This window comes from Dasypus novemcinctus, chromosome 15 (assembly GCF_030445035.2).
Source record: "Dasypus novemcinctus isolate mDasNov1 chromosome 15, mDasNov1.1.hap2, whole genome shotgun sequence".
Taxonomy (NCBI): Eukaryota; Metazoa; Chordata; class Mammalia; order Cingulata; family Dasypodidae; genus Dasypus; species Dasypus novemcinctus.
The window spans coordinates 20,017,603-20,033,726 of record NC_080687.1 but is presented as its reverse complement, the minus strand read 5'-3'; the positions used below and the strand labels follow the sequence as shown (position 1 = coordinate 20,033,726).

The following is a 16,124-nucleotide window of genomic DNA, read 5'->3' as shown; positions in this document are numbered from 1 at the left end:
TCCAAAATGACATGGATTGAAAAGATAGCTATAGACCTCAAAATTGAATGGTGGTGAATACCAAATGTACTTTTAAAAAATAGAAATTGTTCTCACAAGACAGGATCTACCAATGTTTTCCAAATGTCCCTATACAGTTTGCAATTTGCGCAACTTTGTTAAGCAAAGCTTAAAAGTTCTAGTACAAAAACTCCAAAAAGAAGTACACTGGCTGGACAAAGCTTTTTGTAAACAAAGACAGATGGCATGGTTAAAAGAAATCAATGTGAATAAGTATCCAACTTCCCAGAAACGGTATGAAGACAACATTTACACTCAGTGTTCAGTAGTTCCACACTCATTTTCAGAGAAAGCTGGTTAGCATTTTTAAACGTGGTAACTTTCTTGGCTCGTTGGCTTTGAGTTAGCAGACTGCTATGTTCACACAAGAGTCCCTTCCTGGAGAAAGGTCCAAGGCCTTAGGAGGCGGTCATGTTTTATGAAGATGAGGATTTCTCTGTGATGCAAAATGGTCTCTATGACAAACTTGCTGGCTCCAGAGGCAAACCCCTGGACTTGGATTCATGTTTCTAGAGAGCAAAGGTTGTTTAGCAGTCCAAACAGAACTCTGGGAAAAGATTAACAAACAAAAAATTACCCTCATTGTCACTGCTTGTCATCTCTCATTCTTGACTATTATTGGATAGCCAAATGTTGATCCATGTCTTAGAGATGGAAAAGAAACTGAGGCACAGCAGAGAGTAGAACAAGAGGAGTCTTCATCACCTGGATGGGTCACTGCCATGAGTCTGCTTACCAGCCCTATATAGAAAGTAGAATTCAATTCAGTGGTGCTAGAGAAAATAAGGGAAAACAAGATGGCAGTCACTAATTCTGCAGTTTGAGGCAATGGAAAGGGCAATAGCCTTGAACTCCGACAGACAGCACTGCTAATAACCATGGCTTTAAACAATTTACCTCCCTCTCTGAGTATCAGTTTCATCATCTGTAAAATGGAGCTAATTAAACCCACTTCATATATATGTTAATTCGAAAAGACGGGCTAAGGTTTTTGCAATGAGGGGACGGTTCTATTTTCTAGCTGTCACCAGAATTTCCCTTAGGGAGGGAATTGACTTTGTGCAGAAAAATAATGTAAGGGGCTGCTTGATGTGTGGGGTGAGAACTGTGGACATAGAGGTCACCAGGAATCCAAGGGTAAGGAAAAAAGAGTGTGAGAATGTAAGAATTTTTTTCTCCTGAGAGTAAGGGAAGAGATTACAATGCTACAATAAAAACCCCTATCCCATATCCTCTTCCAGCCACTGCTCCTCCCCTGCCACAGAAAATAGTTTCAGTAAAGTCTACTGGTTCCCTAGAGTGGGAGCAGAGAGGGCTTTTGAGATGGAGTTGGGGGTCGCTCTGGAGGATGAAGGTGAGGAACCTCCTGCAGACTCAAGGGCCTGGCAGCACAGTCGACCTTGAACATGGCATGAGGTCTAGGATGTGCTATAAGGCTTCCAAGGGGCAAGGAGGCCCCAGCCAAATCCGAGTTGGTATGCACAGAACAGTGGAGCCTAAGCCAGTCTAAGTGATGGCAGGAACACAGGCCTGTTATTTTATGGCTGAAGCAGGAGGTTGGTGGGTTAATGAGAATACAAATCCTGGACACCAAAGCAATCTTCTCAAAATCTTCTCAGGTCCTCCGATACTGTCCTTAAGCCCCTATATGCAGCAGCATGATCTGCCCCTGAAGGGAGTTAGAGGAGGGCTCCCATGATGATCAAATGTATGGAGTGTAAGGGCTAGAAAGAAAGAAAAAATGGAGGCAATTTAGCCAAGATAAATGGATTATTGGGATTGCATGGTGATGGGGAATAGCAGTTTTTCATCTCCATTGTGGAAGGAACGAGCCTTAAAGGGAACAAGAAGGGTTTGAATTTCTGTGTTAGAAGGACCATTGCTCTTACAGCCCCTGTCGTAATAACTGACTCAGGCAAGAATCATCAATAAGTACTAAAACCTTTGGTTTAAAAGTTGTGGAGAAACAAGATAGTCACATAGTGTCAGAGTTTCACTCTAGAAATGATGTAGTAATTACAATGGGGAAAAGGCAACTTTACATGGGAAAAAACTGGTGGATGGAAATTTAAGCAAGTGAAGGAACAGAACATCACCAATAATGGGACAAACTCATATCAGTGGGTCCCCTGATGTGATGCACTGGGAAAGAAACAACATCACCTATGCAGTATTCCTGTCAAAAATGTTTAACCTGAGTCTAATTATGAGGGAAGAATCGACCAGTCCAAATTTAGGAGTATTCTGCAAATTGACCTAACTCTTCAAAAATGTCAATATCAAGAAAGACCAAAAATAGCTGGCGAATCTAGATTAAATGAGATTATGAAGGAAACAAACAGGATGCAGTGATAGAGAATAACCATTGTTGGTGGCAGTCCAATCAGATGCTCCCATAATAGGAGTGAATTCATTTATAAATGGGGGGTGCTGCATTGAGGAAATATGGGGAGAGGAAGAAAGGGAGATGAGAGAGAGCAAAAGAGAATATAAATCCTGGAGGCAATCGCCTCTGCTGGTCCACTAAATGTGTGTGATGTGTGACAAGTCTAGGGTGGGGAGTATGAATTTGCTCTACCCTCAGACAGGATTGGGTCCCAAATAGGATACAGAGAATTTATCTTATGGTGCTGAGCATGATTCCAGGGCTTAAAGATACACTTCTTTCTCACAAAATCATCCCTAAATGTAAGTCAACTACTTTTTGTGGTGCTCAATGTTGTAGGAAAACCTGTCTTCTTTGCTCTTACTAAGAGAAAGAATAAGGTCTCCAGGGGTGCTTTTGATTGACTTAGAGCTGACTCTTGAAGCTCAGCGATTGAGCGCCTTCTTTGCATGTATGAGGTCTCAGGTTCAATCCATGGTACCTCCTAAAAAACAAACAAAAAACAGCCAGTAATTTGGAGCTGACTCCACCACATTGAGACAGGGCTATCAGGGGGACCTTCCTGGTGAGGTGGGGTCAGCCATGGAAAGAACACAGAAGTGAACAGGGAGGAGTGTGCTCCAGGCAGAGGGAAAGACCCTGATGTAGGCAAGGGCTTGGCCTGCTCCAGGTTTGAAGAAGCCAGTGTGGCTGGAGCATGGCCGGAAGGGGAGGTGGCACAAGGGAAGGTTGGAGGGCATACCTTCTCTTTGGTCATTATTCCATATTGATATGGCCCATGCTTGTGTAACAGATTGTCAAAGAGTTTTCACATCAATCTTCACTCTACCACAACCTCCCCGCCATAATATGATCTCCATGTCCATCTTGTTCATCTTTGTATTTCCATTGCCTGGAACAGGACTCAGCTCAGTGATTACACATTGTATGAAAGAATAAACAATGAACTAGAGTGTAGAGATGTGTCAGGGAAGTGAAGAGACTACTTAGAGTCATAGCCAGTTAGTGGCAGAAAGTGGACTAGAACTCAGATCTCTTGACACCCAGGCCAGGAAAGAGTCCACTAGCCTTGGCTGACAGGTCAGAAGCAGATTATGGTCTCTGGTACTCTTCCTGGCTAGATTTTGGGCCTGTCCTGACACCAAGTGGTGTCTCTAATAATAGAGTTTCCTGTGTTCAGCTGACCCAAGAACATGGTCAGTTGCCTAAACAGGTCCCAAGTTTCAGGGAAAAAACAAACAACACAAATCAAATATTTGTTTGAGCAGGAGCAGCCTATGTATAATCCAAACATTAACTTGAAAAAAGATAACCAAACCCCAAATTTCACCTTCTAAGGAGGAGAATTGAAAACACCATTGTGATGTCTCCACACTAGTGCTGAGCAGGATAGAAGGTGGTTCCAAGCCTTCCTTCCAGGAAAATTCACCCAGGAGCAGGTGGCAGTTATTTGTAAACCTGGCCCACTAGCCTTGATAGATGCAGTGAAGAAGGAAAGCTCTGGAACCGCTCTCCTATTCTAGAAATCATCCTTATATGGAAATAAAATCTAGAAGCATGCCAGAAAAGGAGAAAAATTGGTGTCTGGATGGTGGCTTCAACATGAAGGCATTAATAGTTGCCCGAGCACTGAAGGAACCCTACTGAGTTTTATCATTTTTCACATGGACCCTTGTCCCTGGCTGACAGGCAGGTTTATGGACTGTGTCATTGCTTCTCTCTCTTGTGTTGTTTCTTTTGGGATCTTGGGGAAATTAGGCTCCAGCTGATAAAGTGTTTTCCATCAATCCTTTATATGGACATCACAAGAAGCACCGTATTCCATCAAATCTAAGATATACCATCTTGTGAGCCCTTAAGAAAGAAAAATGCCCAGGATGGGGAAGCTACTAGGAGATTGCTACTTAAAGGTGGGACATCAAAAGTTTACACCCTCAGGGCAAGAATTATGACAAATAAACCTGCTGTGAAAAAGGGACAGCAAGAAATCATGTATGACTCGAAGTGAGCTCTGGGTGTGTGTTTGGGGTGGGGGAGGGAATCTCCTCTTAGAATTTGAACCAGAAGAGGGCCAAGGACTCACCCCAGTTGTGGTGAATTCACACTACTCCTGTGGACCCCAGAACCTCACACAAAGAATTTCATTTAAAATAGTCCCCGTCGGCAGTGCCACCAGGGATTGGCACAAGAGACCAACCCTCTCAGAAGAACTTGACTGCTATCCAGGCCCACATTAGAATGCAATTGATTGCAAGGAACATTCTAATTTCAGAGATGTTAAAAAGTGCAAAATGTCTTAGAGTTAATTGAACATGGTGATTATATAGGTAATGCAGTAAGATTAAAGTACTTACATGACTCGGTCACACATAGCTTATGACTTTTTTTTTAAGATTTATTTATTTATTTTTCCTCCTTCCCCTCCTCCCACCTTGCTGTTTTTGCTGTCTGTGTTGTCTTCTCTTCTCATTTCTCTCCTCCAGGATTCACCGGGGTTCGATCCTGGGGACCTCTCACATGGAGAGAGGTTCCCTATCAATTGAGCCACCTCAGTTCCTGGTTTCTGCTGTGCTTCACCTTGACTCTCCCCTTGTCTCTCTTTTAATGCATCATCATCTTGCTGAGTGACACACTTGCGTGGGCACTGACTCACCATGCAGGCACTAACATGGGCACTGGCTTGCCGCATGGGCACACTTTCTCTTCTTTTTCACCAGGATGCCCCAGGGACCGAACCCGGGTCCTCCCACATGGTAAGCAGAAGCCCTATCACCTAAACCACATCCACTTCCCATGCTTATGACTATTTTTGGACTAAGTTGTGGGATCAGAAGACTTAGTTGGGGAAATCTCCATAGACAAGATTACAACATCTTTGAAGGACACAACAAAGAAGATGCCTCAAAGACCCTGAAGGAAGTATTCCTTCCAGATATATAGAATGAGAACAATCATATCTTATGAAAAAATAAATCTCTGGCATTAGTTGGTTTGTCTTTCCAGAATAGAAGAGGGATAGGAAAGATGAAAGATTATTTAATATTGACAGACTGTGGAGAGAGCAAAAGGAGATGAATTTTAATGTTTTGAAAACTTATTATAGGATTTTTGGTTCAAAATGGTAGATAAAATTAAATCATGATAGACATCACTGCCAGCCACAAACCAGGGAAAAGCTTATATTTCGGATGACAGTGTCAGGTTTATAGGAGGTACTTAATAAATATTTGTTGGATCAAATATACATATCCCTTCTCTGGTTTTAAATTTTTAAGCAGCTAGTCAGATCTTTAGCTATAAAAGTACATAATGGTTTAAAAAATATTTGACAGAGTATTTTAAAAGTATATAAATTTTTACATGGGAATATATTTCCACAAAAAAGGTAGTTTTTCTTAAGTCCAGCTACATAAGATTATTAGGCTCAGTGAAATTCACCTAAGATTCATTCTACAAAACTAACTTATACGTTTTAAATTGTTTTGGTTTGTTCATTGAAGATAAACTTTGATTTGTTTTCTTTTTTCTGACATTCAGAAACAAAGGTTATGGAAGCAGATTTGGCCCAGTGGATAGGGAGTCCGTCTACCACATGGGAGGTCCACGGTTCAAACCCCGGGCCTCCTTGACCTGTGTGTAGCTGGCCCATGCACAGTGCTGATGCGTGCAAGGAGTGCCCTGCCACGTGGGGGTGTCCCCTGCGTAGGGGAGCCCCATGCGCAAGGGAGTGTGCCCCATAAGGAGAGCCACCCAACGTGAAAGAAAGTACAGCCTGCCCAGGAATGGCACCATACACACGGAGAGCTGACACAACAAGATGACGCAACAAAAAAAGAAACACAGATTCCCATGCTGCTGACAACAACAGAAGTGGACAAAGAAGAACACGCAGCAAATGGACACAGAGAACAGACAACTGGGGTGAGGAGAGTGGGGGGTAAGGGGAGAGAAATAAATTAAAAAAATAAAAATTTTTAAAAAACCCACAAAGGTCAGAGTTTATTTATATAGTAAGCATGCTTTCTTTACTAAAAGGTTGTCTGCTTCATTGTATTTTTTGGGTTCTGTTTTAATGAAATTGTATTTATAATCCTTTCGTTAAATTCTGCCACTTTTGAGTATCATTCAAGTAAACAATAGATGGCACAAAACCAGGTCCCATGGATTTAACAATCTATACGTTGATAATGTCATAATTTTGTCTGTCATCAACTCCAATCTCTACTGTGAACTCAGAGTTTTCTACCTAAACTGCCAACTGGAGCATCTCCATTTGGATTTTTAACAGTCATCTCAAATTCAACATCTCCAAAATCTTGATTCCCTCTGCTCTTCCTGAAATCCTGCACAGATTTAAAAATGTGTAGCTTTCCACCCAATTGCTTGGCCCAAAAACCTTAAATGCATACTTTGCTCCTCAGAACCAGTTCACAATTCCCATCAATTTTGCCTTCATAAGCTATCTAGAATACTGTCCCCTCCCACTACCACCCAGCTGTCACTAGCTTCTCTTGCCGGGACTACTGCAATAGCCTCCCCACTGATTTCCCTGCATCCATCCTGGTTTCCCCTAGAATGTTTTGTTTGCACATAGCAGCCACATGAATTTTTTAGAAAATAAATCTTACCATGTCACTCTCCTGCTCAAAACCCTCCAATACACTTGAAATAAAATTCAAGGGCCTACATCATAGGTCAACAAACAAAGGCCTGTTGGCCAAATCCCACCACTGCCTGTTTTTATAAATAAAGTTTTACTGAAACACAGCCATGCCCATTCATTTACTGCTTTCTATGGCTGCTTTCAAACTACAACAGCATAATTGAGAAGATGAAGCCATGTGGGATCTAAGCCCCCTCTCAAGTTAGAGGCCGAGTGGTCATCACCATCCCAAGGTCCTCAGAATGGAGGAATAAAATATGGATTAGAGTGGACTTACTGGTATTTTACTATAGAATTATTGTGGCTCTAGCAATGGAAGAAACTATATCATTGATGTGGAGACAGTGGCCACAGGAGTTGCTGAAGGCAGGGAGAGGGAAAAAGAGAAGTGATATGGGGGCATTTTTGGGACTTGAAGTTGTCCGGAATGATATTGCAGGGACAGATGCAGGACTTTATATGGCCTGCTGTAATCCACTGAATGGACTGGAAGAGAGTATAAATTACAATGTAAACCATAATCCAAGCAGTGTTGCAGGTCTCCAAAATGTATTCATCAAATGCATGAACGTACCACACTAATCAAAGAAGTTGTCAATGTGGGAGGAATGGGGAATGTGGGGAGTGGGGTATGTGGGAACCTCTTATATTTTTTAATGTAACATTTTGTGTCATCTATGTATCTTTAAACAAAAGATAATTTTAAAAAATGAAAAAAAAAAAAATTGAGTAGATGTGACAAAGTTCATTTGGCCTGCAAAGCCAACAAGATTTACTCTCCGGCCCTTTACAGAATACATTTGCTGACCCCGGCCTACATGATCTAAGTCCTGGTTCTGTCTCCCTATCTCACAGCCTTCCTCTGCCCTCCCTGTGGACTGCCCACCTGCCACATCGTTCTTCAGACACGCCACACTCGCTTCCTGCTTCGGGTCTTTTTTTTTTTAAGATTTATTTTTTATTTATTTCTCTCCCCTTCTCCCCCTCCCCCCCCATTGTCTGCTCTCTTTGTCCATTTGCTGTGTGTTCTTCGGTGTCCACTTGCATTATCCAGTGGCACTGGGAAACTGTGTCTCTGTTTGTTGCATCATCTTGCTGTGTCAGTCTCTGTGTGTGAAGCGCCATTCTTGGGCAGGCTGTGTTTTTTTCACATGGGGCAGCTCTCCTTGCCAGGCACCCTCCTTGCGTGTGGGGCATCCCTACATGGGGACGCCACTGCATGGCATGGCACTCCCTGTACCCAGCAGCACTACGCATGGCCAGCTCACCACATGGGCCAGGAGGCCCTGGGGATCGAACCCTAGACCCTCCCTATGTAAGACGGACGCTCTATCAGTTGAGCCACATCCACTTCCCCTGCTTCAGGTCTTGTACTGACTGTGCCTCTGCCTGGTTGCTCTTCTTGCAGATATTCACGAAGCTTGCTCTTTCTTTATCTTCAGGAGCCTTCTGTGACCATCCGATCTAAAATAGCAGTCCATCCCTCCATATCCCTTTACCTGCTCTTTTCTTTAGCGCACAGTTTGACATTATCTCATCCCTCCCTCCCTTCTTCCTTCCTCTCTCTTTTCATCTATCCTCTCCTACCTCCTACACTTTACCCACCATGCCCTCCCCACCACCTCCACCTCTGCCCAGAATGTAATCAATCCCATGACTTCATCTGCCTTGTTCACTACTCTTTGCTCAGAACAATGTCTGGCACATAGTAGGTACTCAGTTTTGATAAATGAGGGAATGTAAGGTCTTCGCCCTCTGCCTCATTCTATAACCTCACTTCACTGTCATTTCCTTGGACTGGATCTCCTTTGGCCACTTTTGACTTTACTCTCAAGTACACTGCGAACCTCTCTGTCTCTCTGAAATAGCTTACCAAGATCCTGTTTACCTTGGTTTTTCCTTTCTCTGCCTTGTCTTCCCTTTCTTTGTCTTAAACAGAAAAATACAGAACTGAGGCATATGGTTTCGAACAATGAATTTATCCAGTAAAATTTTTCATGTTAAAATTGTGTCCTCCCTGCAAAAGAGGAGGGTTTTGTTTTCCCTCAGAGGTCATTTTTGCTTCCATCTCTTAATTGCTTCCTAAGGGCATTCTAGGATTAGCTCATTTTTCAAGCTGTCATCCCTTCTTGTGTTACGGAGAGACTGCTAAAGGACTGTGAGGACAGATGCCCTCTTGATAAGGGAGCTCCACTTGGCTGAGCTTTGAACTTTGACTTGCCCTGTTTGCAGACCTTGCCTGGCAGAGTCCTGCCGAGCCAGTGGCAGTGGAGGCAGGGGACTGGCCCACTGAATTAGAATGGCAGTCTGCTTTCTGGGGCTCCGGTTTCTGTTCCTTGTTCTCTTACTTCATCAGACTGAGCAGTCAGGTAGGTGTCTGACTTACCATTGCAGTAAATCATTTTCTATTGCTTTCCTCTTTGAAATGGTCCACAAGTGGATTTGGTAGATGATACTTTTTCTGGGAGCCAAAGGAGCACTTGAGTGACTGACCATGGCCTCATTTCACCCTCCTGAAAGTGTTTTTTTTTGGGGGGGGTCCCTTTATTTTTTGGTGGCAAATATGTTGAAAATGATGTCACTGCTTTGGGTCCTTCAAAAAGCAAATGCCAAGATGGAATTGGGCATACAACAGATTTACTGGGGGGAAATGTCTGTGAAGGATAAAGGGGGAGGGAGCAGGATTTGGTAGAGATAGCCTGCAGACTACAGTACAGGTCGGGTGCCCGTGGAAGGAGAGAACGAAGGAAGGCAGATTGGGTAGAAGACCCTCAGCCTACAGTGTAGCTCTAAGAAAGTCTCCATCAAACCAATTAGGAGTCTCCAAGCAAAGATAGCTTGTCAGAGTCCTGTGTCAGGCAGAAATGACCTGGCTCCAGGACTCCTGTTGGACCTAGCCATTGGTTGGGAGAAGCTCCGGAGGGCATGGCCTCAGTGTGACCAGGCACTGTGGTGACTCTGAAGGTGGAGCATCTGGGGGCTGCCTGCCTAGCTACCCTCCAAGTAGGAGCTTCTCTTGAAGGGAGACATTAAGTGGCATGCTCCTATTGCTTCCACGATCATTTATTAAAGCTGTAAATCAAACCATCCACAGTTCAGCATTGGCCCCATAAATGGCAGGAGAGATTATTTTGGTTTGTGAGTCTCCTGGACCTGACAAGATTGACCTATCTTGAGTATTTAGAATGGCTGACCCTTTAGCCAAGACCCAGACCACCGTGAGAAGGTTCTTTCATATTCTTTTAACACATTAACACTTAAAAGACAGCAATGGAGAGGAAGATCTGAAAGAGAAAGAAAATATGGAAAGAATCTGAGCACTCTGAAAATCAGAGGAAATGAAAGTGTATCAATTGCTCTAAGATGTGAAAACTGTTTTAATGGGTGCTTCAAGTGAATCAAGTGGTTTGACTTTATCTTTGCGAGTGAATTATGACCCCTGGTGATGTTTTTAAATTTCTACATTCCACTTTACCAAGAAGAAAGTCTTATAAAAGGAGACGGCATAGAAATTGAGCACTCTTTCTTGGTCCTTAGGTTTGAAAACCACGTTGGCTCCCAGTTACCTCCCTGCTCTAGGCAGTATTCTTTGACATTCTGACCCAAAAGCTGAATCCATGACCTTTTCCCTTCTATTTTCTTCCAACTTCAGAAGGGGGGACAAAATCTTCCTATGGTTTAAATCAGATACCTGGAACCTTCCTTGACTTGTCCCTCTCGCCCACCCTTCCATCCAGTCAATCACCTTTCTCCATCTCCACTGCTATGATCTGAGTCCCAGCCACAGTCGCCTTTCTCCTAGACCTGCATTGCCTGGTAGGGTTGCCAATGGCAACATGCGGCTATTGAGCACTTGAAATGTGGCTAGTCTGAACTGAGATGTGCTCTAAGTGTAAAATGCACACCACATTTCGAAGACTTAACATCAAAATAAGAATGTCAACACTTGTTAATATTTGAAATATTGATTACAAGTTCAAATGATAATATTTTGGGTCTTTTGGGTTAAATAAATGTTATTGCAATTCATTTCTATTGAAATTGATACTTCTAGTTCCTAGGAGAGACATATTGAAATATATAGGAGTGAAAGTTATGAGGTCCGCTATTTAGTCTTAATTGGTTTTATAAATATGAGAAATAATATATGTACATGAGAGAAATGTAAATGTGACCAAATGTTAAAAATCAATGAATCTGGGTGAATGGTTTATGGGTATTCATTGTAGTATACTTGCAAATTCTCTACAGATTTGAATATTTTTAAACACAAAGTTGGGGAGGAGATTTGAAAAAGATAGAAGTTAGTTTATTTTTTACATAAAAATTCAAAGACACATATTCCAGGACTAAAGAGGATCCCTCTTTAGCAAAGTTCATGGGGACAGATCCTTCCACTTACCACTCAGTCATCCCTTGATGTGACCCTTTTCTTCATGTGCCAAAATGGTGCTTAGAGTTGTGTTCCAGGCAGCAAGACGGAAGGTGTCTTTTAAGACAAGTTCCCGGGAGCTGTCACCCGACCCTTGTGTTTGCATCTCATTAGACAGTACATAGTCATAAGGCTACATCTAATACCAAGGGAATCTGGAAAACAGTCTTATTCTAGGTAGCCATGTGCCTAGCTAAAACTGGGGTGTTCTAGTTCTATGGCAAAGAAGAGAACTTCTATCGGGGGACAAACAAATCATGAGTCTCATGTCACATCTCTCTCATCCCTACAGTCTAGCTCTGAGAACTTTGCATGTTCCTCCCTGCCTTAGAGTCCATGAGGCAGTACATTCTCTCCCTCGGTCTAAAATGCTCTCCACTCGCCACCCCACCCCTTTACCCACTTCACCCCACTCCTACTGATCTTCCTGTCTCAGTCTAAAAGCCTCTCCCTGACCCTGCAGACCAGTGAGTTTCCTCTGGTAAAGTTTCTCTAAGTGTATGTTGTCTTTCGTGCTTTGGTTTTTCATACTTCTGTGCCCTGCACTTCTTATGATCCTAATTATTTGTGTAATTATTTGCTTAACTTCCATCTCCCTTGTTAGTTTGCAGCTCCTTAAGGGCGGGGGGACTTGGCCTTGTCTGGTTTCTGCTGAATTCTCAGCACTTAGCTCAGAATCTGGTATATAGAAGTTTCTATAAATGCTTGTTGGATGCGTTGAACTTACTTTTCCATCTTCATCTCCCACCACTCTTTCCCCTTTCTCTCCCCATGCACCCAAAATTTTAGCCAAACTGGGATATTGACCACTTCCTCATATCCCTCTGTCACAGAGACCAGAGCTATCTTTCCAAATCCATTCTCAGCTTCCATGGGAAACGACAGTGGGGAAGCATCTGCCCAGCAGGGGCTACATTTCCAAACTCCATCGTAGCTACATCATTATCATCAGTGGACTGTTAGTGAAAGTTCTCTGTGCCACTTTTGGACCAAGAGTTTAAGATAAATCTTCCAGGATTTTTTCACCATCTTTCTCCATCAGTGCCCTGGGGATGGAAAGCCAGCCATAAGATGGATGGAAGCTGGGACCTCAAATCTCATCGTTTAGAGGAGAATCACACATTGACCTGGGCACCCAGCTAGGACTGCACATGAGCAAGAAATAAAATTCTAGTTTGAGTCATGATATTTTGGGCTTCTATTTGTTTTTGTACTGTAGCCTATCTTCACATATACTTCGTGTGCTTTTTACATTACTCTGCCTTTGTAGTAATGCTCCCTTCGTTCAATGAGCCCTTCCTGTTGAAAATCCCTTCAATTTACAGTACTCATGTCAAATGTCAAGAGCTCTGTGAAGACTTTTTTTTTTAAGATTTACTTTATTTATTTTTCTCCCCCTTCTCCCCCATTGTCTGCTCTCTGTGTCCACTCTGTGTGTTCTTCTTGTCTGCTTGCACTCTCGGTGGTACCAGAAAACTCTCTTTTTTGTTGCGCCATCTTGCCGTGTCAGCTCTCCATGTGTGCGGCACCACTCCTGGGCTGGCTGTGCATTTTTTTCATGCTGGGCGGCTCTCCTTGCATGTGGGGCACCCCATAGGGGAGCGCCCCTGCGAGACATGGCACTTCTTGCACACTGCAGCTCTGTGTGTGGGCCAGCTCACCACACAGGTCAGGAGGCCCTGGGTATCGAACCCTGGACCCTCCTGTATGGTAGGCAGATGCTCTATCAGTTGAGCCACATCCACTTCCCTTGTGAAACCTTTTCAACCCATCCTCCTCCGTGTTCCAGGCAGAATTAGTCATTTTGCTTTAATCTTATTAAAGCATTTAATATGTGATACTGTAATTAGTTTTCTATGTGTCTGTCCTGGCCTAAATCATGAAATACGTGAGAGGAGAGACTGAGGGCTTGCATTTTTGTAACATCCTTGCCCAACACCAAGCCTGGTACTTATTAGGTGCTAACAAAATTTTAAGTGAATAAATAAATGAATGACTTGATTTCAAATTAATGCTCTGACACTCTACCAGCTGTGGACATTTGACTAAGTCACAACTCCTCAGAGCCTCAGGCTATTTATTCACAAAATTATTGTATGTGCCCCACCTAACTCATAAAAACTCTTTGTTAACAAAAATATACTGCATATTCACCAAATGGCAGTCACTAGGCTTGGCACTAAAGGTATAACTGGTCAGCAAAAGATAGGGCCCTGCTCTCATGGGGCTTAGAGACTAATAGGGAGAGAAAAAATGGTAACCAGGCCAAGGAGAAAAAAATCAAGTAGTTAAAGTACTTAGCTTTATCCTAGATACTTCTGGAAAATAGATATCTCAATTCTTGGGTAAGTCCATCAGTTTTACTATACTGACATTCTTATCTTGTTCTATAGTGTTTCTTTCTCCCTCAAAAGCAAATGAAGTTCTGGTAAGATGGAAGCGTGCTGGTTCCTATCTTCTGGAAGAAATCTTTGAGGGCAATTTGGAAAAGGAATGTTATGAAGAAATCTGTGTTTATGAAGAAGCAAGAGAAGTATTTGAAGATGACATAAACACTGTACGTACTCCCCACCCCCATCCCAGCCCCACGACCTCATGCACATTTCTAAGTATATAAACTTCGGCTGCCTTAGAGAATATAGCTGTTCTCTAAGAAAACAACTAAGAAACTACACTGGATTAATGAACCTAGTTATGTACCCTATGAGATTGATGCTCATAATCCTGATTTGACAGATGAGGAAATGGAGATAGAGAGATGTTAAAATAATTTAGCCTGGATCACGCATCCAGTAAGTGGTGGGCCTGGTATGCTAACTCAGCCCGTTTCTTCATGTGAAGCAAATTAAGCACATTAATTAGACCTTACTCATCACACATATCGATCTGCTTGTCATCACTCTGACAGAAATTGATATTTTTAATAGAGACTTGTTTCAATAAATCAGATAATTTTTGAAAACACAAAAATCTCCCTAGGTAACAGATGCCTAGGTAATAGTAAGAAACTTAGCCATAATAATCATTTGGACTAAGTATATATATTTTTCATACAAGTAGCTACATGTGTACTATAAATAATACAAGAAGGAATTTGTCACTTTTAATTACCCATCAATGTATCAGAAGATAGTCAGAAGTCAGAACCTGAGAGGTTGAATATTTGTAAGTTTCAAAATAGTAAAATATTTAATAAATACTCCCAGTTTTACATATAAATGTTGCAATGAAGTTGATTCTGAATAAAATTTTAACCTGTTTCTTCACTATATTTTTAAAATTATCTTAAAATTATCTTAAATCTTAAAAATTATAGTTTCTAAAATGCCCATATATAGAGAACTTTTGAAAGACAGTCCTTAATATGACTAGGAAAAATTCTTAAGGCTTGTGAAAGGATTAAAATTTTGAAAAGTATTTTGCCCTAAATTTCGGTTTTCAAACTTCCTGATAAAGATAAAATTATGATCTTCATTTACTACTTGTGACATCATCATTCAAATTGTTAAGAGTCCAAGTATACTACTATGATGGAGAGGGGCAATTTCTTATGTTTTCTTTGTAGGCTTTACGTCTGAGTAAATCTAATTTGCGATACCTCCACCCAAACTACCACTCACCCTTTCACATACACTTACACACATTTACTTTTCTAATTGTTTAGTTAGTTTGTTTAAAAAAGAAAAATTGATGTGAATTTTTATGTACATAGCATGTACTTTTGTAGAGGATATGACTGGGATAATCATACAGGTTCTGAGTTTTCTTGACCACTGAGTATCTATTCAACTACAAATGAATAGTTGCCCTAATCCCTTTGGCAATGAACCAGTGCTCCAGAGGCCAAATCCACTCATGAAAAGGCTAAAACCAGTTCTGACGTCCTCAGAAAATATTTGAGACATGTACAATGTTGATCTAGAGGCCAATTATGTAAGGCTAGTAAATAATAGAGAATACAAATCTGATCCTATTTTTGTATTTAGTGTCACACTGTTGTTCTTTCTCCTTACCCCTGGCCATGAGACTGCCAGAAAATTAACAAACAAGGCTCAGTTGCATCACAGCTAACCCAGGATCTGGGAATTGTTTCTGCTGGTTTCCCGCAAATCAGAAGGGTAAAAATCACATATTGAGGAAGGATGGAGCTTTGAGGTTTGCTTATTTTTATCCTGGACTCAAAGTGTGGGCCCTGTTCTGGTTTTTACACTTCTCTTCAAAGGATGTGGTCCATTTTTTCCTGGGGGCTTTTCCAGACTTGTGCAGATTAAGCTGATGAGGGGAGAATGCCAAGTTGTCAGATGGTTTTGATTCTTATACTCATTTCTAGACTCCATCTCAACTACTCTTTTTTTTAAAATTTTATTGAAGTATATCATTCATACATAAACGTATATAAACAAAAAGTTATAGTAATAGTTGTGAACTTACAAAACAAACATAATATCATACAGGACGGTCATACCTCATTCCACCAATACCTTGCATTGTTGTTAAATATTTTCAACTAATGATTAAAGAACATCATTAAATTATTACTACTCACCAATGTATTTTCCCCCAACCCACCCTATTATTATTTT

The 16,124-nt window shown here is 41.7% G+C and overlaps 1 protein-coding gene across 2 annotated transcripts in view; it reads left to right on the top strand.

Annotated features, from left to right (window-relative positions):
* Positions 1-9,324: 9,324 nt before the first annotated feature.
* Positions 9,325-16,124, top strand: part of PROZ (protein Z, vitamin K dependent plasma glycoprotein) — a 22,455-nt gene continuing 15,655 nt past the window's right edge. The window contains exons 1-2 of one of the 2 annotated variants that reach the window (XM_058276386.2): positions 9,325-9,478; positions 13,935-14,098. In XM_058276386.2, the coding sequence (XP_058132369.1) occupies positions 9,409-9,478; positions 13,935-14,098 (234 nt within the window). In that variant the 5' untranslated portion in view covers positions 9,325-9,408. The remainder of the gene's footprint in view (positions 9,479-13,934; positions 14,099-16,124) is intronic. The other variant, XM_058276387.2, reaches the window with a different exon arrangement.